Source organism: Aspergillus versicolor (genome assembly GCF_001890125.1).
Source record: "Aspergillus versicolor CBS 583.65 unplaced genomic scaffold ASPVEscaffold_15, whole genome shotgun sequence".
NCBI classification, from domain to species: Eukaryota; Fungi; Ascomycota; class Eurotiomycetes; order Eurotiales; family Aspergillaceae; genus Aspergillus; species Aspergillus versicolor.
The window spans coordinates 194,262-216,432 of record NW_024467538.1 but is presented as its reverse complement, the minus strand read 5'-3'; the positions used below and the strand labels follow the sequence as shown (position 1 = coordinate 216,432).

At 52.0% G+C, this 22,171-nt stretch overlaps 13 protein-coding genes across 13 annotated transcripts; 8 read left to right on the top strand and 5 right to left on the bottom strand.

Annotated features, from left to right (window-relative positions):
- Positions 1 to 48: 48 nt before the first annotated feature.
- On the bottom strand, positions 49 to 573 carry ASPVEDRAFT_47376 (uncharacterized protein). The gene has a single exon (XM_040813766.1). It carries the CDS (start codon positions 566 to 568, stop codon positions 209 to 211), a length of 360 nt encoding a protein of 119 aa, XP_040673954.1. The 5' UTR covers positions 569 to 573; the 3' UTR covers positions 49 to 208.
- A 496-nt stretch (positions 574 to 1,069) lies between these two features.
- Positions 1,070 to 2,611, top strand: ASPVEDRAFT_391533 (uncharacterized protein). Its single transcript, XM_040811857.1, has 5 exons — positions 1,070 to 1,322; positions 1,369 to 1,476; positions 1,523 to 1,914; positions 1,962 to 2,026; positions 2,072 to 2,611. Exons 1-5 carry the CDS (start codon positions 1,164 to 1,166, stop codon positions 2,500 to 2,502), a joined length of 1,155 nt encoding a protein of 384 aa, XP_040673953.1. The 5' UTR covers positions 1,070 to 1,163; the 3' UTR covers positions 2,503 to 2,611.
- Positions 2,612 to 2,620: 9 nt separating this feature from the next.
- Positions 2,621 to 4,186, top strand: ASPVEDRAFT_179396 (phosphatidylserine decarboxylase family protein). The gene is made up of 2 exons (XM_040808832.1): positions 2,621 to 2,663; positions 2,707 to 4,186. The coding sequence occupies exons 1-2, from the start codon at positions 2,629 to 2,631 to the stop codon at positions 3,998 to 4,000; spliced, it is 1,329 nt and encodes a 442-aa protein (XP_040673952.1). The 5' UTR covers positions 2,621 to 2,628; the 3' UTR covers positions 4,001 to 4,186.
- A 2,518-nt stretch (positions 4,187 to 6,704) lies between these two features.
- Positions 6,705 to 8,210, bottom strand: ASPVEDRAFT_203577 (uncharacterized protein; the record flags this gene model as incomplete). The annotated part of the gene is made up of 2 exons (XM_040809408.1): positions 7,837 to 8,210; positions 6,705 to 7,764 (listed from the first exon to the last, which is right to left on the bottom strand). The coding sequence occupies exons 1-2, from the start codon at positions 8,196 to 8,198 to the stop codon at positions 6,705 to 6,707; spliced, it is 1,422 nt and encodes a 473-aa protein (XP_040673951.1). The 5' UTR covers positions 8,199 to 8,210.
- Positions 8,211 to 8,340: 130 nt separating this feature from the next.
- On the top strand, positions 8,341 to 9,163 carry ASPVEDRAFT_391517 (uncharacterized protein). The gene has a single exon (XM_040811855.1). It carries the CDS (start codon positions 8,385 to 8,387, stop codon positions 8,829 to 8,831), a length of 447 nt encoding a protein of 148 aa, XP_040673950.1. The 5' UTR covers positions 8,341 to 8,384; the 3' UTR covers positions 8,832 to 9,163.
- A 573-nt stretch (positions 9,164 to 9,736) lies between these two features.
- Positions 9,737 to 10,488, top strand: ASPVEDRAFT_391513 (uncharacterized protein). Its single transcript, XM_040811854.1, has one exon. It carries the CDS (start codon positions 9,924 to 9,926, stop codon positions 10,383 to 10,385), a length of 462 nt encoding a protein of 153 aa, XP_040673949.1. The 5' UTR covers positions 9,737 to 9,923; the 3' UTR covers positions 10,386 to 10,488.
- Positions 10,489 to 10,606: 118 nt separating this feature from the next.
- On the top strand, positions 10,607 to 11,506 carry ASPVEDRAFT_89416 (uncharacterized protein; the record flags this gene model as incomplete). The annotated part of the gene is made up of 1 exon (XM_040818604.1): positions 10,607 to 11,506. The coding sequence occupies one exon, from the start codon at positions 10,607 to 10,609 to the stop codon at positions 11,504 to 11,506; it is 900 nt and encodes a 299-aa protein (XP_040673948.1).
- Positions 11,507 to 11,743: 237 nt separating this feature from the next.
- On the bottom strand, positions 11,744 to 13,824 carry ASPVEDRAFT_878595 (glycoside hydrolase family 71 protein; the record flags this gene model as incomplete). Its single annotated transcript, XM_040818184.1, has 6 exons — positions 11,744 to 12,065; positions 12,129 to 12,297; positions 12,343 to 12,800; positions 12,847 to 13,072; positions 13,120 to 13,651; positions 13,699 to 13,824. The coding sequence occupies 6 exons, from the start codon at positions 13,822 to 13,824 to the stop codon at positions 11,744 to 11,746; spliced, it is 1,833 nt and encodes a 610-aa protein (XP_040673947.1).
- An 863-nt stretch (positions 13,825 to 14,687) lies between these two features.
- ASPVEDRAFT_203574 (Zn(II)2Cys6 transcription factor) lies at positions 14,688 to 16,890 on the bottom strand (the record flags this gene model as incomplete). Its single annotated transcript, XM_040809407.1, has 4 exons — positions 14,688 to 14,954; positions 15,018 to 15,955; positions 16,004 to 16,601; positions 16,646 to 16,890. The coding sequence occupies 4 exons, from the start codon at positions 16,888 to 16,890 to the stop codon at positions 14,780 to 14,782; spliced, it is 1,956 nt and encodes a 651-aa protein (XP_040673946.1). The 3' UTR covers positions 14,688 to 14,779.
- Positions 16,891 to 17,108: 218 nt separating this feature from the next.
- Positions 17,109 to 17,909, top strand: ASPVEDRAFT_57359 (alpha/beta fold hydrolase; the record flags this gene model as incomplete). The annotated part of the gene is made up of 1 exon (XM_040815329.1): positions 17,109 to 17,909. The coding sequence occupies one exon, from the start codon at positions 17,109 to 17,111 to the stop codon at positions 17,907 to 17,909; it is 801 nt and encodes a 266-aa protein (XP_040673945.1).
- Positions 17,910 to 18,198: 289 nt separating this feature from the next.
- On the top strand, positions 18,199 to 19,139 carry ASPVEDRAFT_143709 (HpcH/HpaI aldolase family protein; the record flags this gene model as incomplete). Its single annotated transcript, XM_040807936.1, has 4 exons — positions 18,199 to 18,348; positions 18,396 to 18,547; positions 18,594 to 18,829; positions 18,874 to 19,139. The coding sequence occupies 4 exons, from the start codon at positions 18,199 to 18,201 to the stop codon at positions 19,137 to 19,139; spliced, it is 804 nt and encodes a 267-aa protein (XP_040673944.1).
- An 81-nt stretch (positions 19,140 to 19,220) lies between these two features.
- ASPVEDRAFT_57357 (RraA family protein) lies at positions 19,221 to 20,591 on the bottom strand (the record flags this gene model as incomplete). Its single annotated transcript, XM_040815328.1, has 1 exon — positions 19,221 to 20,591. One exon carries the CDS (start codon positions 20,589 to 20,591, stop codon positions 19,221 to 19,223), a length of 1,371 nt encoding a protein of 456 aa, XP_040673943.1.
- A 269-nt stretch (positions 20,592 to 20,860) lies between these two features.
- On the top strand, positions 20,861 to 22,135 carry ASPVEDRAFT_143688 (uncharacterized protein; the record flags this gene model as incomplete). The annotated part of the gene is made up of 2 exons (XM_040807932.1): positions 20,861 to 21,022; positions 21,083 to 22,135. 2 exons carry the CDS (start codon positions 20,861 to 20,863, stop codon positions 22,133 to 22,135), a joined length of 1,215 nt encoding a protein of 404 aa, XP_040673942.1.
- Between the last annotated feature and the right edge of the window lie 36 nt (positions 22,136 to 22,171).

Below are 22,171 nucleotides of genomic sequence, written 5' to 3'. Positions count from 1 at the left end.
CTGAATAACAGAATTATTCAAGTTATGCTCATTACACACACGGAGACTGAACAGGTCGCTGTTTTTTTTTTTTGAAGAATTGAGACCACGAATTGATCAGTTCGCAAGATGAGCGACATGAATACAGGCAGGACAAACGACTGACTCAATGTTTGATTGTCATTGTGCTGCATTCAAGAATTCAGCAAACTCTGCCTGCGATAGAGTTTCACAGTGTGTCCGTGAAAAGCCAAACACGAGACTGCAATCCTGGGCAATTCGCACCATCCCCATCTGGTTTCAGTCGCCTCCAACTGGTGCTACTAGCCGGGGCGGTGGGAGATTGGGAATGCCCCAGACTCGACTGATTGGGAGATGGTGTGGCTGATCTGGGTCCATCACGGAGCAGCTGAGACGGGCCAAAAGTGGGCATTGCCAGAGCCTCTTTGTCCAGCGCCCGCATTCCTTGGTTGCTGACGCTGTCAGAAGAAACGCGAACCAGACAACGGCTGTTTACAGCAATTGAGGCAACAGGTGTAGACTGCAGACGCAGCAACGTGGCTGATAGACAACTACGGGAGAACGGCATACGGAACAAGCGCGTCCAAGCGTCTCGGCGCCATTGCCAACTGCCGGCAGTTGCTTGCATGAATCCTGCAGAGTCAGTGTCGAATCTGAACCTTGAATTTGAACCTTGAACGTGAGGGGAAATGCGCATCCCGACTTGTGACTGTGAGGATACAATGGCTTTGCAGGCTCTGCAGCAACTCAGCAAGTCTCCCCGACGCTCTTCTTGCCCAACAGACTGGCAATCGTCAGCTATGACTCGTATAGCGCAAACCTTGCGGGGAACCATCGATCGATCTGGAACTGAGTGGAGTGCGCGACTCCGCCGCTGCGACGACGGGCAGATCGGGAGTTTGGCTGCTGTCGAGCGACCTCCTGTCGAATTCAAATCCCCAGCGGATTCCTCCCGATCGCTGAGCTTTTGTTGAATTGTCACAGAGTCTGCCCTCGCACGGCCATCATGAAACATTTTGCCTCGCCCTGCCTTGCATTGCATCTCCACTGCCTCGCTGAACGGGCCCCTATATCAACCCGGCGCCTCCCTCTCCTGACAGTCTCTGCCCGTCTCGAGGCGAGTGAATGAATTCCTCCCAGTCTGTCTCCTTTCCCCGGTGAAGATGGCCAATCCGCCTCTGGAAGGCCGAAGCCTGGCGATTTTCGTCACGGCGGCCGTGATGGTCGGCCTGTCTGTTATCACTGTCGCTATGCGGTGCTTTGTGCGACTGTACATCGTGCGCTCATTTGGCTGGGACGATGGACTCATGGTTATAGCGCTGGTACGATTCTATCCAGGCATAACAAGACACCAACTGACTCGCGTAGGCGCTATTCATCGCATTGAGCACGCTGTGCATGCTGGGGCCTGAAGCCGGCATTGGCCATCGCATGGTCGACTTCTCCGACCTGGACACACTGCAAAGAGCTCTAATGGTAAGTCTCGACATCTCATTTTCTGTAATTCCACTGACAGCCCCAGCTATGGTGGTTGGGCCAGATGCTGTACCTCTGGTCGTCCGCCGTCGCCAAAGTCGCCATTGCCTGGGCATTGCTCCGCCTCGCAGTGCATCGCCTCCACCGTGTCATCCTATGGATTGTTATCGTCATCGTCATCTGTATCGGCCTTGTCTTCTGGGTTATCCTGCTCTTCGACTGCCAACCCGTCTCGTACTTCTGGCAGCGGATCAACCCGTTTGAGAAAGGAACGTGCATGTCGACGAACATCCTGCTCATCGTTGCATACGTGTACAGTGGGCTTACGATCTGCTGTGACTTTACTTTGGGTTTACTCCCGGTTTGGTTTGTCTGGAAGTTGCAGATGAACCGGCGCACCAAGGGCGTGTTGGCCGGTATTCTCAGCTTGGGGGCTGTGTATGTTACCTTTACTGCACTTTGTAAACTTGACTAACAGAGAGCAGGGCAAGTATTGGTGTCGTTATCCGAATGCCATATCTGCAGAACTACGCCGACACGGACTTCCTCTGTGAGTTCCCCGTTTTCGTATCTAATGTACAGACTAACAAGCCAGACTCCACATACCAAATCGCCATCTGGTCGATCATGGAGACCGGACTCGCCATTATCGCCGGCAGCCTCATCACCCTCCGTCCTCTCTTCCGCTGGTTCCTCGACGGAGCCTCGTCGTACCGCAACCGCAGCGACGGGAGAAAGAACAGCGGTGGAAAGTACGCGCTCTCCGTGATTTCACCCAAGGATTCCGGACAGACACCCGGCTCCAACAACCCGCACTACTGGCGCCCCGATGTCAATGCGAATGACAATATGATGGTGACTTCCGTGACGGCGTCGGCGGGCCAGCTCAGGGAGCACCCCAGCCAGGAAGCCCTCACCCCGGCGGCAGATGGATCAGGGCATGAGCGGCAGATGAGCATTGAAAGGACCTTCAGGTGGTCGAGTGGAACGCGGGACTCGTGGTTTAATCGCAATAACTACCTCTAATGCTGTAATACGGTGGGAGTTCTGTGCTGGCCGTGGGCCCTAATGACATCACCATGATGCCGTCGTGTATATAACGTCTCGTCCTCCTGGTGAGGACTAATATACCAGTAGCTCAAACAAATAATTATGCCAAACAAGCCGCACACCCATCGTCACCACCGGTATGGTCTAGCTTTAATTTTTGAGATTCTACTAACAGGCCAGGGCCGGGCACTGGATGCCGCCGGACCATGACTCGCACCACAAATGGGTCGGAGGGGTGATAGCCCACGTCGACAAGAAGGAAAAGCACGAACTGCACCCTGTCCTGAAAGAATTCAAGCACCTGATTGAGTCCAACACCCGCGTATACCTGCTGGTCGCGTCCATGTTCGCCGAGGTGCCCAAGAACCGCCACTACTGCACCGATCCCACAGGCTGTCCTCAGATTAGGGATTACCACCATATGCTGCGTGTGCTGAATTATCTGATTACAACTGCGCCGTCGTGGAATGACTTTTCCCTCAAAGTTGGGCTGGTTGGATTGCCCATCAACGCCGTGCTTGACTGGTCAATGGGCACGCCCAGCGGGTATGCAGCGTTCCTAGACCCGGACATCAACGCCATGCTGAAGAAGGTTCTAAACGCATGGGGCGAGTTCCTGACATCGCCAGAATCAGCAACAGCGCTCGATGAATCGGAAAATGGCTGGTTCGGTCAGACTGGCAGGGGTAATCTCGTGCAGGTCGCGAACGCGCCGAACGGATCAAACCACGACTTCGACAAGTTGTTTGTCTGTGACCCAACGGCAAAGCATTACGGATTCGCCTCGTGGGACGACTTCTTCACCCGAGTCTTCCGACCGGGGATTCGGCCTGTTGCTGCGCCCGATGATGACGGTGTTGTTGTGAATGCGTGCGAGTCCCAGCCGTATAAACTTGCCCGAGACGTGAAAGCCAAGGATACATTCTGGATCAAGTCGCAGCCCTATTCGGTGTTTGATATGTTATCCCATGATGAGCTTGCCGACCAGTTCGTGGGGGGGACAGTGTATCAGGCATTCCTGAGTGCGCTGAGTTACCACCGGTGGCATGCTCCTGTTAGCGGCAAGATTGTCAAGGCGTACGTTGTCGACGGGACGTACTATTCTGAACCCCTGTTCGAAGGGCTCTGGGACGGGGACAAGGGCCAGAAACAGGATATTGACGCCTCGGGCGAGGTCATGACGCAGGAGTATCTGACTTGCCTTGCCACTCGGGCAATCATATTCATTGAGTGCGATAACCCGGCCATCGGGCTCATGGCGTTCCTGGGAGTGGGCATGTGCGAAGTCTCGACGTGCGATATCACCGTCAAGCAGGGACAGCGTGTAAAGAAGGGAGACCAGCTGGGAATGTTCCATTTCGGGGGCTCAACGCATTGTCTGCTGTTTCGGAAGGGTGTGAAGCTTGAGGGCTTTCCATCCCCGGACTTGCAGCGCAATGTGCCAGTCAATGGGAAGCTAGCAGTTGCTTCATGAAGATATGGTATAAGGACTCGGTGATAGCCTTAAGCCATGCACTGTTTGTTACCAACGAGGCCTTGTTTGTCACTGACAAACGCACTTGTCTTTGAAAGACATATCCGCCGTTTTGCTTGTCTCATTTTGTAACGGCATTGATACTATAAAAACTAGTAGTGAATGAAATATCTTTAATAACGAGACCCCTATTTGACCTTCCTACATAAAAGCTGCATGCACACTCTCTGTAGCCCTGCGTCCTCCCAATTGCCATCCTAAACTCCAATCCGGCACTGCACACGCACTTTTCGCAGTCTGATATCGTCATAACACCAACAATGTTCATCCCAACCGCAAACGAGGGCTCGCCCATTCAGTCCTCCGGCGGCCTCGAGGCCCGCGCCTTCCCCCCTTCTGTAATTGTCGCAGATGACAGTCCGATGACCTAACGAGAATGGATCATCCTTGGCGTTATAGTTGGAGTCACTGTATTCCTGGCGATCGTGCTTTCCCTCTGGGCTGATCATTGTCTACGCTTCTGTCTATTCTCCCTCTATGACGGTACCATAGGCTGTTGCTGTCGCGCACTTGGCCGTTGCACACGGTCCTCGAGGGAGGCCATGCGTACGGCGAAGGCCAAGTCAAAGGATGCTGCATCCAACAGGGGTATGACTCTACACGCTGTTCAACCTGTGTCTCCGCCTCCGCCGGAACGTGCGCTGGTCCGTGGGCAGAGGCCGACCGAGCAGCCTCCGGTGTATACTGCACCATAGCACCACCGGGATATCGAGGGTGATGCAGTACGGCGCCATCCAGCAACGGTGGGACGTACTTTGGGCGTCCGCTGTGGCTGGCAGGGTGGACCAAGTGAAGAGTTGTTGTATATTGGAGCCTGAATTCTTAGATACAGGATAGGGGTGTTTGTGTTGATTAGGAATAAAGCATTCAAATTAAACATTAAACTGAATATTAGTCTTAGTAGTTGTATTTTGTAAATATAACCGCGTGAATTCGTAGGCTGCCCTTTTCATCTGGGCAACTCCATGACCAATAATGCCTTTAAACCTTTATCTCAGGTATTCAGGTGAACTTTATTGTGTGCTTCATTCATGGGTATCATGGGTATAATCGTGGATCATAACAATGCAGCACCTGGAGGGTACTGTTAGTACAATGACCTAGTCAATCACAAGTAAAGGCAAAGCATCCAAGAATTCAAAGTCCCGTGGAAATGGCATATAAACGACGTCTGATCGCTCTGACCTTTGCCTATGCTACAGTAACGAGCAAGACTGCCAGTCCTCAGACAGCCATTCAGCTCACGCGTGTATCGTATTTTAAACTATATTTGCTGATATAACCATGCACATTCCTCTGGAACTGCGCGAGGCAGTGGTGGAGGGTTCAAACGCGACGTCAACGGCGAACATATCGAGTCCTACGCCGGCACAGACGCGCTGCCTGGTGGCACTGGGCGTTATCTTTGGCGTGGCGTTAATTGCAGGGTATATAGCGAACAACTATCGCAAGGGCCATATTACATGGGGCAGAAGAGAGGCCACTAGTGAATCTGAAAAGGACGAGAAGTCCGGTGTGTATCTCCCGTATTAGTCTGGATGATGTTCAGTATATGAGCAGCTGGTGGTTACTTGTCCAGCTTACTAGTATGATAGCCAATGGAGTTTATTTTATTCCCACTGAAATATTTCATTAAGTTCTTGACAGCAATTACACCTTGTAACTGTCCTTTCAACATCGATGTTGTAGCTGTTTCAGCCTGTCACATACACCTTCTCTCAAGAAAGGTGCTGCTTATATGCCATGCTGCCAGATGAAAGCATGTTCAGGTGAACGGCCGGTACAGTATAAAGGATTATCTTCTATGAAGTCCTTGTTGTTGTAGCTGCTAATGCATTGGACCTCGATCCTCTCCAATAGGGAATGTTCACATAATCATCAGTGACAGGCGCTTTGTCTACAAGTTCATATTCAAGCCATTCACCGGTAGTCAACAATGAAGCGGCAGTGAGAAGCATCTACATAAATAGACACACTACCTGCAGGTACAACCCTCACAGTGGTCGTTCAACTGCGCCAAACATCCAGACGAAACACACCTAGCTCTAGCAAGAATCGCGGTTGCCAACAGCAGCCATGTCGGGAACAAGTGATACGAAGTTGACCGAGGAGGATAAACGGATAGGGATGGGGGTGTTAATTGCCGTTGGCAGTGTGATGTTTCTTGTCCTCTGCGTCTTTATTAGTTGTCACATCAGGGATCATTTCGACAGAGTACGGATGAGGCCACAGCGGATTTCAAATTCCGGTCGAGCGTCGGTCGTCGTACCGAAAACCATCCTGCCAATGCACTCGGTGCCGCCTGGACGCATCCCAAGGGCGCCTAAACCGGCTGTGGTCCGTACGCCGTCGGACGGCCGTTAGTTGGATTGATCGAAGTCCGTTTACTTGGCCTTTTGTTCATTTCGCTGTCATGTGGATGTGTATGAATGCTCAGTTAAACACGAACAACCAGTGCTCTAGGTAGATAATGTACACTTATATCACATTATTATACAGACGTTACCATATTTTAAACATCGGGGAATTAGCAAGACAGACAGAGTGTAAGATATGGAAGGTTTGCTCCTCAAAGTACTATTCCTCTTGCCAATATAGTTGAGTTTTCGTCGAGAGGCATAAAGGACAGCTAGACAAGGACTGACTAGTTCAACCTGCCCGACTCACTGGCCGGTGTGTCCTTGGCCGGCGGCGCCACATGTATCTGCCAGTCCTTGGTCCAGTCGCGAGGGCCGTATACCTTGGTCCACGGGACAAGCGCGGACTCGTGATAACAAGTGTGCGTCTCCCCCTGCGCCAGCAAGCCTGTAGCCTCGCCCGTGAGAACGTAGTAGACAAACTCCTGGATGCGGCGGACGTACTGCGTGACGCCCTCATCCGCGGCGATTGTAGCTCCAGTAGCCCAGCCGAGTAAAAGTGGTTGGATGACAGGCGCATCGGTGCAGCTAGGATGGCTGGTCCCGAGACTGGTCATGAACCAGGCAGCGCCGGTTCTCCGGAGACATTTCTGCGCCAGCTCCTTCACGACGTCGAAGTGCGGCCTGCCCATGAAGACACTAAACTTGCGGCTCCAACTTTGCGAGTGGATGATGAGTAGCGGGACTGCGATGTCGTCGTTCAGCGGCCCGCTTGACTTCCCTGGGTCCAGCGCGACACAGCCGGCGATGGGTAATGGGGGGCTTGGTGCGCCTAGACAAGTGCGCAGGGTCCCTGTCGCACCGTACGAGTGCCCTGCTAGAATTATCTGGTCGATATTAAGCCTCCCTTGCCACTCTGAGAGGTGAGCGCCCTCGCCGCGCGCGTTGTGCCGGAATACATCCTCTCCTTCCCCGTTGGCCAGCATTCGCAAGACGTGGATCGTCTCCTCTATTTCGGCCTTGCGGTAAGATAGCTGCACCTGCTGGAGTGTTGCTCTATCAAAGGTCTCACTGTGTTGTAGGTGGTGTGTGGAAAAGTGCAGCACACTTGGAAGGCTGCGGATGCCAGCACCAGGGCGAGGGTCGGTCGAGAAGACGCTCCCTCTGCGACCGATTCCGCGTCGCACTGTGCTTCCGGGGCCGCTCCCATCTCGGTGTTCAATTGCAGCGACAATGCACCCGCGCGAGGCCAGCTCGCCGGAGAGCTGGGTGTAGTCGGTGCGTGAGGCAGCCATGCCGTGGCTAAACACAATAACGGGGTATTGGGGCGGCGCTGCGCTATCGTTACTCCGCCGGCGAGCTCCCGCAGTATTTGCAGGTCTAGCCGAGTTGCTAACATCCGGCGAATCGGACAGGCACGGGTCTCGTAGTGGGATATCGACGTCGGCGGGGATATAGAGGCTGCCGACGAAAGCCCATAGCAGGAAGGTGAACACGCGATCGATGACCCAATTGGAGAGGTTGGCGAGGCGAGCAAGGCCCTTACCACGAATCCGTGCGGGCTCTAACAGCCATCGATGCCGCTCTTTTGTGCTTTGGGAGTCTGGGCAGGCTGGGTAGTACAGGGTGAAGAGGACGGTGTCGAGTTGGAAGGCGGGCGCACCGTGGGTGCGATGGGTCGCAGTATGGACGAGACGGCCATCGCATGGCGCCTCGATGTCGACGGCGCCCACACGGTAGGGCCCACTGTAAGAGGGGAGCTCGTTTGACAGCAAGGGCATCGCAACGCGTGTGAAGACATTCAGGTGCAGATTGCAGGTCGATCGCGATGTATGATGTCATGGATCTGTCAGTCAGTCACGTGGTCCATGCATAAGGTGTTATGCATTATGCATTGCACTATTTGCACTCATGCTGATATCACCACTATCGTCCTTCATACATTCCACGATTTTTATACACTCGCAATGCCAGAAAAAGGAAAAATATACGCCCGAGAACTAGGAATCGACCTGGATTCTCGCGACGAAACGGAATACTTCAAGTGGTTCCTTGCCTGTTTGCTATTCGGCAAGCCAGTTCAACAGAGTGTGGCCAGCCGTACATACTCTGAACTCGTCCAGCACGGCATCACAACACCGGAAGCTATCCAACAGGCAGGATGGGATAGGTTGGTCGAGATACTCGATCAAGGCCACTACGTCCGGTACGATTACTCCACGGCGGACAAACTACTAGATGTATCCGCTGCGGTCAAGGAGCATGGTAGTTTTGGGAATTTCCTGCATGAGTGCAAGGATGTTGAGGATGTATCATCTCACTTGCAGGAGATTAAGGGAGTAGGGCCGAAGACGGTCGAGATCTTTCTCCGTGACATGGCTCATTTATTGAGAGAAAATAGCCCTCTAGAGTAAATTCCCAAACAATCCTACGTCACAGGCAATGGAGGAGGGCTCTTTTGGTATCTCTTGTCCATGTGAATTCAGTCTTTACCAACATGAGGCAGCTTTGTGGAACAAGGTAGCAAGAAGCCTGCACACAACTGACAAGACCAGCTTATCAGAGCCGGTTGTTCTATCATTCAATGCTCAATTGCCATTCACTGAAAGTAAAAAAGATCATTGGCCCTCCTAATCAAAGAGTAGTGAATCGGAAAACCATATAAGTACGCTCATAAATCCTATCAATATGTTATTCTCTCCGGCGCCAAGCACACGTCAGAATCTTGCCAGACATATAAACCCAGGATCAGTTCCAGAAAGACACTTAGTCACAAACGATAGCAATGTCGACTCAGACAGAAAGCCAGTCGTTGGTAGCGCGGAGCCAGCAGCGCGGCCGTCCTGATTGCAATTGCAGCTACCGCGCTTGTCTTCCATCCCCTGGCCGCTATCATGCACTACAGGGATTGGAGGCGCCACCAGCGTGCGAGGGTCGAATTCGAGTACCGAAATCGACTTGGCAGAGAGCCTCCGCCACTTCCCAAGACATCATTCAAGTCTAAACTAGCATTCTGGAAACCCGAAAAGCCGGAGCACGTCTTGCCGCTGCATAATATAGGATGTGGCCATGACAAGACCTCCTGCGACCGTTGCCGTCACTAGCGGCCGGCATCTCTGAGAGTGTAGGATCCACACCGTTGTGTCTGACCTGCTGGCTGATGGCCTTGTGGAATTGTGAACTCCTTATACCTCAAAATGAATGTCCATTGTCCATACACTGACGGTAGCAGTGCTATACTAGTGAACACCAGTGTATATTAAGATAATCCTTCAGTGAACGTTCAAAGGGAGAATGCAGAGTACACCATTCACTCTTGCTACCACTGTGATTGTGAACGTGGGACGTCTATAAGAACATTGATACCGCCGTTAGCTAGCCACTCTATCCCATCTTGGATAACCACTGTCTTCATCCAGTCCACACCCCTCAGCACTCAGTAACCCCCATACCGGCCCTAATATCTCTTTCAATCTCAATACCTGTCACCCATCGAACATCTCACGATGGCAGAGGGTGGAGGTCTCACCGACGGCCAGATAGTCGGCATCGGCATTGCTGTTGCTGCCGGCTTGTTGCTACTGCTTGTTCTGGGATCCCTATTGGCCGCATGCATTAGTGAAGTACGTTTCAGAAGACGGCACTGGAAGCGGGTGCGTTGGGAAAGGGAGGAGGAGCGTCGTCGGCAATGCCAGGCTGTCTATCCTGGCGCTCTGTCGATTCATGAGGCACCGGTAGACGTTATGCCTGTTGAAGCCATGCCGGAAGAGCCAGAGCCGGCTGTTATCCATGACGACTCATACCGGTATTATTGTAAGGCTAGGGATGCTGCGTCGGAGTCGGTGGCCCGCGACGACGGTCTCCCTTCCTACGACCCTCTCCCTGCTTACACTCCGGATTCTGGCGGCAGCCACACAGGCGACGTGTGTCGTACTGAGTATAGGAGGCCTGGGGATGATAACTGTTGAGAATAAGGGAAAAATTGTTTGTGTCTACTAGATCGTCGTGCTATCAACTCCTCGGTTCGCGGCAATTGCAACCCCGCAGTCTATCAACCCTTTACAAATAAACCACTGTTACCTTTATATTCAATAGATTTCATGTTAATAAACAATCTCAACAATACACTCTTAGAGAAATCCTTCTGGGCACCTCGAGTAACAGACCTCGTTGGTCGCTGAAATCCAACATGGATATCGATCAGATCAAGCACCGCCGATGGCACTCTTCAGTAACCTACGACGCAGCAAATATAATACCCTACAATCTCGCCATCGGAGCCAGCGGACAAGACCTCCGGCGCTGCTGGGAGGACCATCCAGAGTTCCACGCCCTGCCGACATTCACATCGCTGGCGGTCATTAACATCATGGGGAAGGTGACTCGCGATATGCCAACATTAATGCCTCGATATAAACCAGAGGAACATCCACATGTCCATGCAGAGCATTATCTCGAGATGAAGCAGGCGCTCCCTACTTCGGGGACACTAGAATCCGAAGCCAGGATCCTCGATGTTGTTGATCGCCGGTCTGGCGTGGCGGTGATTGTTGGAATCACAACAAAGGAGGCGAAGACGGGGGCTGACATATGTTATAACGAATGGACTTCGTTTCTTATTAAAATGCCTGGTGATGGGGCGTCAAAGATATCGCCTTCAAACGCTCGGAAATCTACATCCATACCCGACAGGAAACATGACACCGGCGTGGACCATCAGACAACTAGCAACCAGGGTGCACTTTACCGAGCTGCTACGGGTGAATGGAACCCACTGCATATTGACCCGGGACATGGTAGGCGAGCTGGTTTTCCTGGACCGATTCTCTCTGGGACTTGTACGATCGGCGTGGGCGTGAGGCATGTTATCGATTCATTTGCCGGAGGGGACTCGAAGCGATTTAAGAGTGTGAGGCTACGGCTGAGCAAGCCTGTATTTCCAGGACAAACCATCAGGCCGCAGATGTGGGAGGAAGACGATGGGAAGAGAATTGTGTATCAGCAGGTAGCTGAGGACGGCAGAGTGGTGATAGCCCAGGCTGAGATCGCACTGAGCCCTAATGCTGGGAGTGTCAGAAGCCAGCTGTAGTTTGGGAGCCTACAGGTATTTATATTCACCAAGAGCGCCACCATAGCGGGAAGACTGTGTAACAAGAATGCTTTGTATGTCCCTCTGCAAACGGAGGAGCGACGCAAACAATATCACACCATGTTTAAACAACTAAATACAATGAATGAGCACCAACAGCCATGTTATAAAGCCACCCACAGAGTCCCGACCTATGGAGATACAACAAGTAACCATCATAAACAAGCATAAGAGAGTCTACGCAACCTGACACGCAGTTGGCGGACAATACCCATGATCGCAACCAAAACTGCACAATCCCAAATACGAATTATCAAGTCCCGATAGCGGCACACCACGAACACCGGTAGATGGCGGCGCAGCTACTCGTGCTCCGTACGCGGTGCAGGTACATGGTCCTGGAGGACAATATCCATATCTGCAGGCGAAGTTGCACAGGCCGACGTAGTTTCCTGGTCCCGTACCTGCGGTGCACACGTTGCCTGCGCCTCCGGTTGGATTAGCCGGGGGATTGTTGGTAGTTGTGGTCTTGGTCGTTGTTCTCGTAGTAGTGGTCGGCCTTGTCGTGGTTGTTCTGGTAGTAGAAGTTCTTGTTGTCGTGCTGGTTGGACGAGTAACCGACGATGTTCTCGTTCCAGTTGGTGCCGCATCTCCCCATCCTGGAGGAGGCGTTGGGGTTGTCTTGCCCAGTGAAGGTGTTGGGGCACATGTTGTAACGTGGAGGCCCATTGTGAGACTGAATAGGGCCTCGTTCTCGAGGCTATCTATTGGACTGGGTGGCAGGGTTCCAACTAGTCATATATTAGGACAGACATGCAGTAGGGATGGTGACGTACCGTATGGGTTGAAGTTGTATATCCCGCAGATACACCCATCAATGATGGGCAGCAGACTGATATCTGACTGGATGACCCTGCCATTGCGACTGAGCGAGAAGGCCTGCGACCCCACGCCCATTGGCACCTGGAATGCACTGGCCCCTGCTGGTGCATCAAACACCTCGACGTTACCTCCAGAGTTGACTGTCACAGTCGCAGGCTCTTTCAGTGTTGTCACCACAAACACGGCATCCTGCATCGTCTCCCACCCGTTAGGTCGACCCATGAAGTAGTTCCCGCTGTCGTTGTTGGCGGGGACCATGCAGGTATCGGTGGCATCGCAGTTCACTTCTCGCGGCGTTGGTCGGTACCAGTATACCAGCAGGTCTTCGGTGATATAACTATCGACAGACGTGGCGCCGTCTTTATAAGCGGCGATAAACGGTTTCGACATGTCCATCCAGCCATCATGGGGCCTATTAATTAGTATCATCGAGCTTTGAAATAATACGGGGGGCATACATGTCATTGACCCATTTGGAACAGCCGTCGTCAGTATGCGGCGAGCTGAGAGGGCCGATATAGTGGGCTTCGCCGTAGTCGTTCCACGTAACAATTTCAATAAAGCGAGGGCCCATCGCGAGTAACTGGTTCCAGCGGTCATACCACAGAAGATCTCCTGGGAAGACCCAGTTCTTGCTGTAGGGGACCTCAGGGCCGAAGTGCGTAAAGAACCAAGGGGACGCAGCTGTAATCGTTAGCCTGTAGCAGTATATTTTCAGGATGGCATCTCACGCGCAACATAATCCTTTCCATTCAACGCTCGAATATAGGCCTCGTCTCCGTCTTGTACCGAGATATTGCGTCCCGGTTGCGGTGCCTTGTTATTGCCGTTGTTCGGCCAGGCCATCCAGTTCAGCAGGCCGTCGACCACGTCCATATTGGTGCCCATCTCGGGGTGGTAGTTCGGGGCCCAGAATATCGGCTGACCAGCTGCCTGACGCATCGCTGCGACATCTAGGCCGTCGCCTGCAAACGAGGAGACGAACACTTTGCCGTCGACCTTGAGCTGGGCGGGCAGGCTGGCATACTGTGCGATCTTCTGTCCGACCTGGAACCCCTGGCCGGTGTTCCACCAGTTGAAGTCGAATGAGATGAAAACTTTCATATCGTTGTTTGCGGCGGACTGGTATGCCAGTTGAAGCTGCTGGTCGGTATATGGATCGACGCCGATGTTCAGGGCAAAGGCGTCGATTCCCAGGGACTTGGCCCGCTTCATATCATCGTCGTAGTCTGCTGCACTGTGACGATTGCTGACAATTCCAATCTGTGTAGTCAGTTATCCTATTCAGTAGAGAGGGTCAGTGGAAATACCATGAAATGGGCAAAGACAAGCCTGTCCGTCGCCTTCCTGGCCTCATTTTCAACTGGCTTGGGTGCTGCAAACACCAGTTGGGGGAGCACCCCGAGGATTATCGAAAGTAGACAGCCTAGCTTCATTTTCACTGTGTTTGCCGTCGATGGGTCTCCGTATATGGTATCCATGGGGAATTTGGCAGGTTATATAGGTTCCATTCCTTTCTGGTCGTCACCACATACCAGTATGTCAACCACCTCTGGCAAAATATCACGATCTACTGATTGGTCCTGATTTCCATCCCCGGTAGTATCAAATCTCCGCTGTATCAAACCCGGGACGGCATAATAGTAACCATAGTCGACTTGGATGGAGGTGGTTCTGTTACACCACCACACTAGAATGGGTTAGCATACTCCGCGTTTCGACCTCATGCATCACTAATGGATCTTAATACTAGTACAGCAGGGCTAATTCTATATTTCTCCGCATTATGATTAATGGTCCGTCTGCAAGGGCCGTCGTCATGTGGTTCATCGGGTGAGACACCACGATGCTTCTCCAACAGTAAGCGTAGTTAGAGCGAGAGTTTGGACGAGGATTGGGCGAATTTATGCGCGAAAATCGCTACACTGAGATTATTCCTACTGGCCTATGTGTAATGACGAGCGAGAGTTCCCCAGATCTCGGGGTCGTGTTACTCGAACTTTCATCTTTTTCTGCAGGTGGTCATGCATATGTCGGCTGATAACATCCAGCAGGGATGAAGTCTATCCTAGTTATATATAATCTGCAGATAAGAAAAGCAAAGCTACGTACGTAATGAAAGCAGAAGGTGCTAGCAACGGGGTATTAATTCCATTGCAATGAATAGGGAAGACTACTTCATACAAAACATGCATTAGGGTTCTCGGATAATATTAATCTCAACGGACCAACACCGGAAAGCATAGTAGCAGAGTCTATCAGTGATATTGCGGCCTGTAAGACACTGTTCGAAGAGCAGGTCAGCTGGTCTGTCAGAGACAATACTTTGCCACTCATTTTTGCTCTTGCCAGCGGAATTCATATAATTCATGCTACTAGGGCCAAATCTTCCTATAATGTGGCACTCGGCCAGTAGAACCCCTGTTGGTCGTCCAGGTACATAGACGAATCAATAAACTCAAGGTCCGTCAGAGGCTGATCCAGCAGATCCTGCAATAACGGATCAGAAAGTGCCGTCCCAGCAGTCATGAAATCAGTCACAGTCGATGAGGACCCCTCAAGGTCGCTCGGATTGGGGCCCGGGGCAGCCATAGACTCTGACTCCGGGTAGGCCGCAGCTGCGGTGCACTCATGCATGCCAGAACGCGCCTTTATTATGTCCATCAAAGGAATGGCCGCTTCAAGGTGTTGGTAGAACTCGGCAGCTGCATAGTTACCACTGTCTCGGAGTTGCTGGAGGAAGCCGGCTGCAACTTCGAACTGCTCTTCGTCGCTCTGACGCTCCTTGCCATGAAGTAGTGTCGATATGCTTAGGACAGTAGCAGATGCGAAGAGGTATTGGGTATAAAAGTAGTCGAATATCATGAATGTCCCGTTCGTCCAGCTATCCGCCAGCAGACGACATGAGTGCCGAGCACAGCGAATACAGGTCTCAGATAATGCAGTAGCAGATGCTGGAATATTCGCTTCGATGCTGGGATTTTGTTCATTGGCTTCGAGTCGTGTGCGAAGGACGTGGAGGAGAACTGGTCGCGTGGCAATAATAACGAGCTGGTTGAATAGGAGATGAAGTGACCTGACCCTGGGGTCCAACTCTTCTTCTTTCGCCTCAATCTGGAGTGACACCGGCAATTCTTTCAGCCATCGTCGAAGGTCTGCAAAACAGTCTTGCACCCGGTGTGATAAGGATGGTGCGTCCGCCTTGTGGAGGTATATAGAGTGGATAATGCGGGTGGATAGCCTGGCAAGACCTACTCGGGCGATGAAATATGCACAGTCTGCAAAGTCCAATGTGGTGCTATCATCGACAAATTCCGGATTTGATGGCAGATCCACCTCGATGTCTTCGTCTTGGATCGCAGATGGATATCCCAGTTTCGCTGCCCACATACGCTCGAGAGTGTAGGCCGTCCACCAGATGCGATTGCGATGCTCGCGTTCGGCCAAGTCGCTGAGCTGTGACTCGGGGATGTTGAGGTGTAGTCCCATTATCACTCCTAGGCGTACTGCAGAGCCGGCTAGACTGTACGCTGCGTGCCGTCTGTTGAGGAAGAGCGAGTATATAGACTAGATGGTCAGCCTGGTGCACTCATTCAACAAACAAGGAGGATATACCAGAAGCAGCTGGATTTCAACCATATCCACACTAGGCCGTTCGCTGACCATCCTAATTACGTTCGTTGCCCTGCAGAAGTAGTGCAGACCGGGGAAAGTTCGCTCTGAGGCCGACGTCCTGGTCGTGTACATCTCGCCAATCGCAAAAACAGCCCAAAGTTTACTCTTCATGATCAATCCTGTTTGTGAGTGGTTTTGGATGGAGGATTCAACGTCCTGCAGGATCGAACTTCGTCGAACAATATGATAGCATCTCCCCAGGCCACTCACGGCTGCTCGGACAAGAAGGCGTGCACGAGCGGGCGTAGGCCATGGACATGGCTTATCGGACAATGCCAGCAGCTGCTCATCAGTGGGGAAGTTCACTCGAGGTAGATGGCCATGCTGGGCATTTGACATGGCCTGCCGAAAACGTGTTGCAAAAGCCGAATCGGAGGCTTCGGCGACCAGTATTGGTGTGTCAAGGGCATCTGCATTAACAAACCAGGGAACCTCAGCGACAACAGGGGCCTTTTCTAGGGTATTGCTGTCTTCATTTAAAGGCCCCGAAGACGAGCTCCGCAGTCGCTGGTTCTCGGAAACCAGGTCCTCGATATATCTGGCCCTGTCAGCGGATATACTAGAATCGGAGTGTTCACTCACTGCTCGCTGACTTTAACCAGCCGTGACTTGCGGGGATATATGCATTCGGCTGCTTTATTTGCCTGGCGACAGTTCGTGCAAGGGACTCCCCCAGAGCACTTGACCTTCCTGCCGTGGCATCTGCGACAGCTGGATAGGTTAGACGACGGTATTGTGAGAAGGGGTAGAAGCCTACGCAATGCTCTTTGAAATTCTTGATCGAGTTCTCTCAGACATACTGCCGCTTCTACAGGAGTAGCAATCATCCCAGGCAGCGTTGAGAGTGGTGACGGCGTCTGTGGCGAATTCCCCGGTTTTTCTGTTCGGCAAGTCGCGTTTTTACGCCGAGTTCTCCCCGATTCCGTTCGGCGTAAGCCTCCATTTTGCCGTGGTTGGCCATCTCCCATCCAAAGAACCATCATATTTCCAATTGTTCTAAACAAGCCTTCTTTCTTTTTGTTGGCATCTTCTATCCAACGTCAAGATGTCCGTCTCATATACGAAAATCCCCCTTCAAGTGCAGGGGGTAAACCTCAATCTCTCGACAATCCACAACCTCAATGACAAGCCCCCAATCCTCTTCCTGCATGGCTTCGGTTCATGCAAAGAGGACCTGGCCGATATCATCCTGCACTCTGCCCTACAACAATATGGATATATTGCATTCGATGCCCCGGGCTGCGGCCACTCCGACAGCGACAGCCTCTCTGCAACAGATATCCCGTTCCTCGTCGCAACAGCATTAGCAGTCCTTGATCACTTCAAAATCACCCAATTCCATCTCATGGGCCATTCAATGGGAGGACTCACAGCCCTTCTCCTCGCCCACCAGGATCCCGACCGAGTCTTGAGTTTCGTCGACATTAAAGGCAATCTCGCCCCAGAAGACTGCTTCCTGAGTCGGCAAATATTCAGTTTCCCGTCCGATGACCCGGAGGCCTTCTTGGATGAGTTCATTGTCCGCACGCGTGAGACGAAATCGTTCGGGAGTCCCTTGTATGCTAGTACTCTGCCGGCAAGGGTGCGGGCTGGTGCGGTGCGTCCGATATTCCAGTCTATGGTGTGGTTATCTGATAATCGGGACTTGCTTTGGATGTTCCTGGGTTTACCATGTCCTAAGATGTTTATGTATGGGGAGGAGAATCAAGATCTGTCGTATTTACCACGGCTGGCAAGGGAAGGCGTGGAACTGGCAGAGATACCAGAGAGTGGCCATTTTCCCATGTACTCGAACCCTGTTGAGATGTGGCGACGCATTGCAGAGTTTACGAACCAAGCCAATTAAGTCTATAAAACTATCAAAAAGGGGAATATATATACATGATAGGGGGTATAATGAAAAGCAGTATACTATAATACAAGTCTACTACTGAGGTAGATAGTGCAGTAATATGGTAACCGTACTCTCGGCTCCAACATCGGTTTAAACGTCGATTTCGCCGACGGGTTATACGCGTGCTTGAGGGATGTATAAATCGGCAATAACCACCCGTTTATACTTGAATGGCTTATAGTTATTTAGCCTTACTGGTAAGTATATACTACCGAATACACACTTACAACTTGAAGCCACAATGCCTTTCCCAAGCGCCATAACAGGCGTAACCAACAACCCACAACTGCGTCTGCTCAACGCTCTCCGAGAGAACAGAAAGCCGATCATGACGTTTATGGGGATTCCATCATTTCGCCATGCTCAGATAGCTGCTTCAACAGGCCTTGACGTCCGTCTTCTTTATTATATCTGCTATCCATGCGCTAATGCATCTAGGGCATAATCATCGACTGCGAGCATGGGCATATTAGCGATGACTCTATGCACAGTGCCGTTGCAGCTATCGCATCAATGGGCGTTTCTCCGCTTGTTCGCCTGAGAGGAACGCATTCTGACCTGATTAAAAGGGCGTTGGATGCTGGTGCACAGTGAGTCAGAGAAATACACCCACCAGGGCTTCGTTAACAAGAGCAGTGGACTTGTTGTGCCCCAGATTAATACAGCCGAAGAAGCAGCGGCCATCGTTTCTCATGCAAAATTCCCTCCGCAAGGACTCCGCGGCCAGGGTTCGGCATTCCCAGCCATTGCCCATGGAATCGATATCCCGACGTACATGAAGACCGCGAATGAGACCCTTGTTACCTGTGTTCAGATCGAGTCCAAGGTGGGGGTGGAGAATGTGGATGCCATCGCTGCCGTACCCGGTGTTGGTAAGAGCCGATACACAATATATCTTAAATTTTCTTAACGCAAGTAGATATGCTGTTCATCGGCCCGAATGACCTCGCCCTGTCGGTGCTGGGGTATGTGCCTGCAAGAGGTGATGAGCCTGAGTTCGCCGATGCCATTGAAAAGATTGTTACGGCTGCCAGAAAGCACGGCAAATGGGTTGGTCGCCTGTCGAATGATGGGGCATCGTCCAAGCAACATCTGACGGTCTTTGATACGGTGGCGATGAGTTATGACATACGGGCTGTTCAGAATTGGTACAGCGCTGAACTCCAGGCTGCGCGGTCATAAGACGAGTATCCTGATATACTGTAGTTATTCAGAAAGGAGGAATGGTGCTGTATGACTAGTAACCAACATAGTTCTATATACCTAAGCCTTGCGCTGCAGAGTGTGATAACCAAGCTTCTCTCTCGCTTCAGCAATCGACGCACCACCGGCGATTAATTCTCTGATATTCTCTTCACTCTTCTCAACTGCTGCTGCAACCTCTGCAACCTCGCGTGCTCGTCCCCTAGGAACAATCACCACTCCATTGGCATCAGCAACGACGATATCGCGCGGCTGAACATGGACCTTCCCAATACCAACTGATTCATTGACACCCCCGACTTGAACTCGATCTTTACCAGTTCGCATCCATCGGCCGGCGCTGAAAATTGGGTATTGATCCTTGATTGCGCGGTTCACGTCGCGACATACCCCGTCGATGACGGTCCCTGCAATACCGCGTAGTCCGGCATATTGGGTCATGATATCGCCCCATACTGTACAGTCGGTGCGGCCGCCGTTATCGATGACTACGACATCTCTCACTGCGACATCATCGATGAAATCACCGACACTGCCTGGGGGATTGCTGGCCGGGACATAGCGCACTGTGAAGGCCGGTCCGACAGTCACACTACTGTAGTTGGCCAAGGGCATGATATTGAAGGCTTGTCCGGCGATGCCGAGCTTATCCAGCGCGTCAGAGACAGCAGGTGTGTCTGAGCCGGCGAATAGTGCAGACAACTCTTTATCTTCGGCAGATGCTTGTCTGGGATTTCTAGGCGTTGGTCCTGCGGTTTCTGTCGATGGTTTCTGACTGTGAATGGCCTCGAACTTAGTATCGTGCATAACTTCAGATACAGGCTTGCCGGATCGAACATCCTTTACCATCAGCGCTTGACGACAGTTAATCCGCTCCGCCAGTTCCACAACCTCCTCGATACGCTCGGCCGGGACGAAGACAGTCCCACATCGATCGGCTATCACGTAGTCGTCCTGATTAACGGTCACGCCTCGCACCTGCAGCAGCGTTCCAGACTCCAGCTGGACGAGTCTGTTGCGCGCGCTAATCATGGTCACTCCCAGGCCGTAGACCGGATATCCAATATCGCGACTACCGTCGATGTCACGGCTCACGCCATCAATAACAGTCCCCCTGATATTCTTCATTTGCGACGCATTGGCGATGATGTCGCCCCAGCAGGAGATTCCCTCACTCCCACCTGCAATGACCAGAATCCGGTCGTCCGTCGTTATAGCGTCTATGACGGGGGTGATGAGATGGGTGGTTGGAGCAGAATCCTCCTGTTTAACGCCGACTTTAATGGTGCTTGCCCGGCCAACGATTTTGGGGCAGTCCCATAGCGGTCTCAGTCCGTAGGTGGCGCCCTTGAGATGAAGGAAGTCGAGGGCATCGGATATAGTGTTTGTGTCAAGGGCGGACAGGCGCTCTAGAATGGTTGACTGGTTCATAGTTACGGATTTTGCGGTGGATCTTCAGAATAAAGCACAGCAGAGATATTTCTCCTAAGTTCCCACAATATATGTAGGTTGGTGCCCTCGTGCTCGGCGAGACATCCCCCCATCGCCGTTGAGACTTCGGTGAAAGGGTTCAACACGCCGACGGCCACCACACATATTACTACCTATTGGCCAGCACATTCCTGAGCTATACTGGTTGACTCGTGATAATATAGCCACCTTGCATATTAAAATCAAGTTCTCATAGGCTACTTTTGAAGATGCGAAACCAGTACCTCAATCTCCAAATTCCACCGCCGGACACTGCGTTCGGCCTCATGGCCGACTTCGATGCAGACCCTCATCCAAACAAAGTATCTCTCGTGGCCGGTGCATATCGCGATGAAAATGGGAATCCCTGGGTCCTGCCCAGTGTACGGAATGTAAATACCCAGGTTCAGTGATTTATCTAGGTGACAGAAAGATCACTGACCGGTATCCAGGCAAAAGCACAGCTTAGGAAGGTCAACCACGAATACCTAGGCATAGCAGGCTCACCCGGTTTTCTCAAGCTCGCAAAAGATCTCATCTTCGGACCTCTCAGCTTCAAACTTGGTACCAATGTTGCCTCAATTCAAACAGTCTCCGGGACAGGGGCAAATCATCTCGCCGCTGCATTTCTGGCCCGGCACCTGCAGCCAAAGCGTGTATTTATCCCGTCGCCAACGTGGATCAACCACCGCTCGATATGGGAGATGACCGGTGTCAACGTTGCTGAGTATCGTTACTATTGCCCTACAACGAAAGCTGTTGATCTAGAAGGTATGCTGGCTGCTCTGGAAGGCGCCGAGCGAAACGACGTCGTCGTCCTGCAGGCCTGTGCGCATAATCCGACTGGGGTGGACTTGACAAGATCCCAGTGGGTTCGAGTGGCACAATTAATCCGTGACAAAGGGGCATTCGCCGTTTTCGACAGTGCCTACCAGGGCTTCGCGACTGGCGACGTCGACGGCGATGCTTGGGCTGTTCGGCATTTCACAGAGATGATCCTAAGTACCAGCAGCCATCCTGGTCTATGCGTAGCCCAGTCGTTTTCGAAGAACTTTGGACTGTATGGTGAGCGTGTTGGTGCGTTGCATCTTGTTGTTCCGCCGCATTTGTCGGCGCAGGGGGCTCGTGGTGAACTTATGGCGATTGCCCGCGCGGAATACTCCAATCCGCCACGGTTTGGAGCAAGTATCGTTGAGACTGTCCTTGGGGATCCTGATCTCAGATCTCAGTGGGAAAATGATTTGGATACGATGAGCTCCCGGATTCGCAAGATGAGACGGGAGCTAAGGCAGAGGTTGGAACAGGAGACGGCAGAGGATTGGTCGCATATTGAGACGCAGATTGGCATGTTTAGCTATACAGGACTGGATGAAGATCATGTTCTGAGGTTGAGAGAGGAGTTCCACGTCTATCTCTTGCCATCTGGACGGGTCAGCGTTTGTGGGCTGAATGACGGGAATGTGCAATACGTCGCATACGCCATCAGCAAAGTCATCACGACGTAGCCTTATCTCATATTTAGAAAGCTAAGAATATTTAGG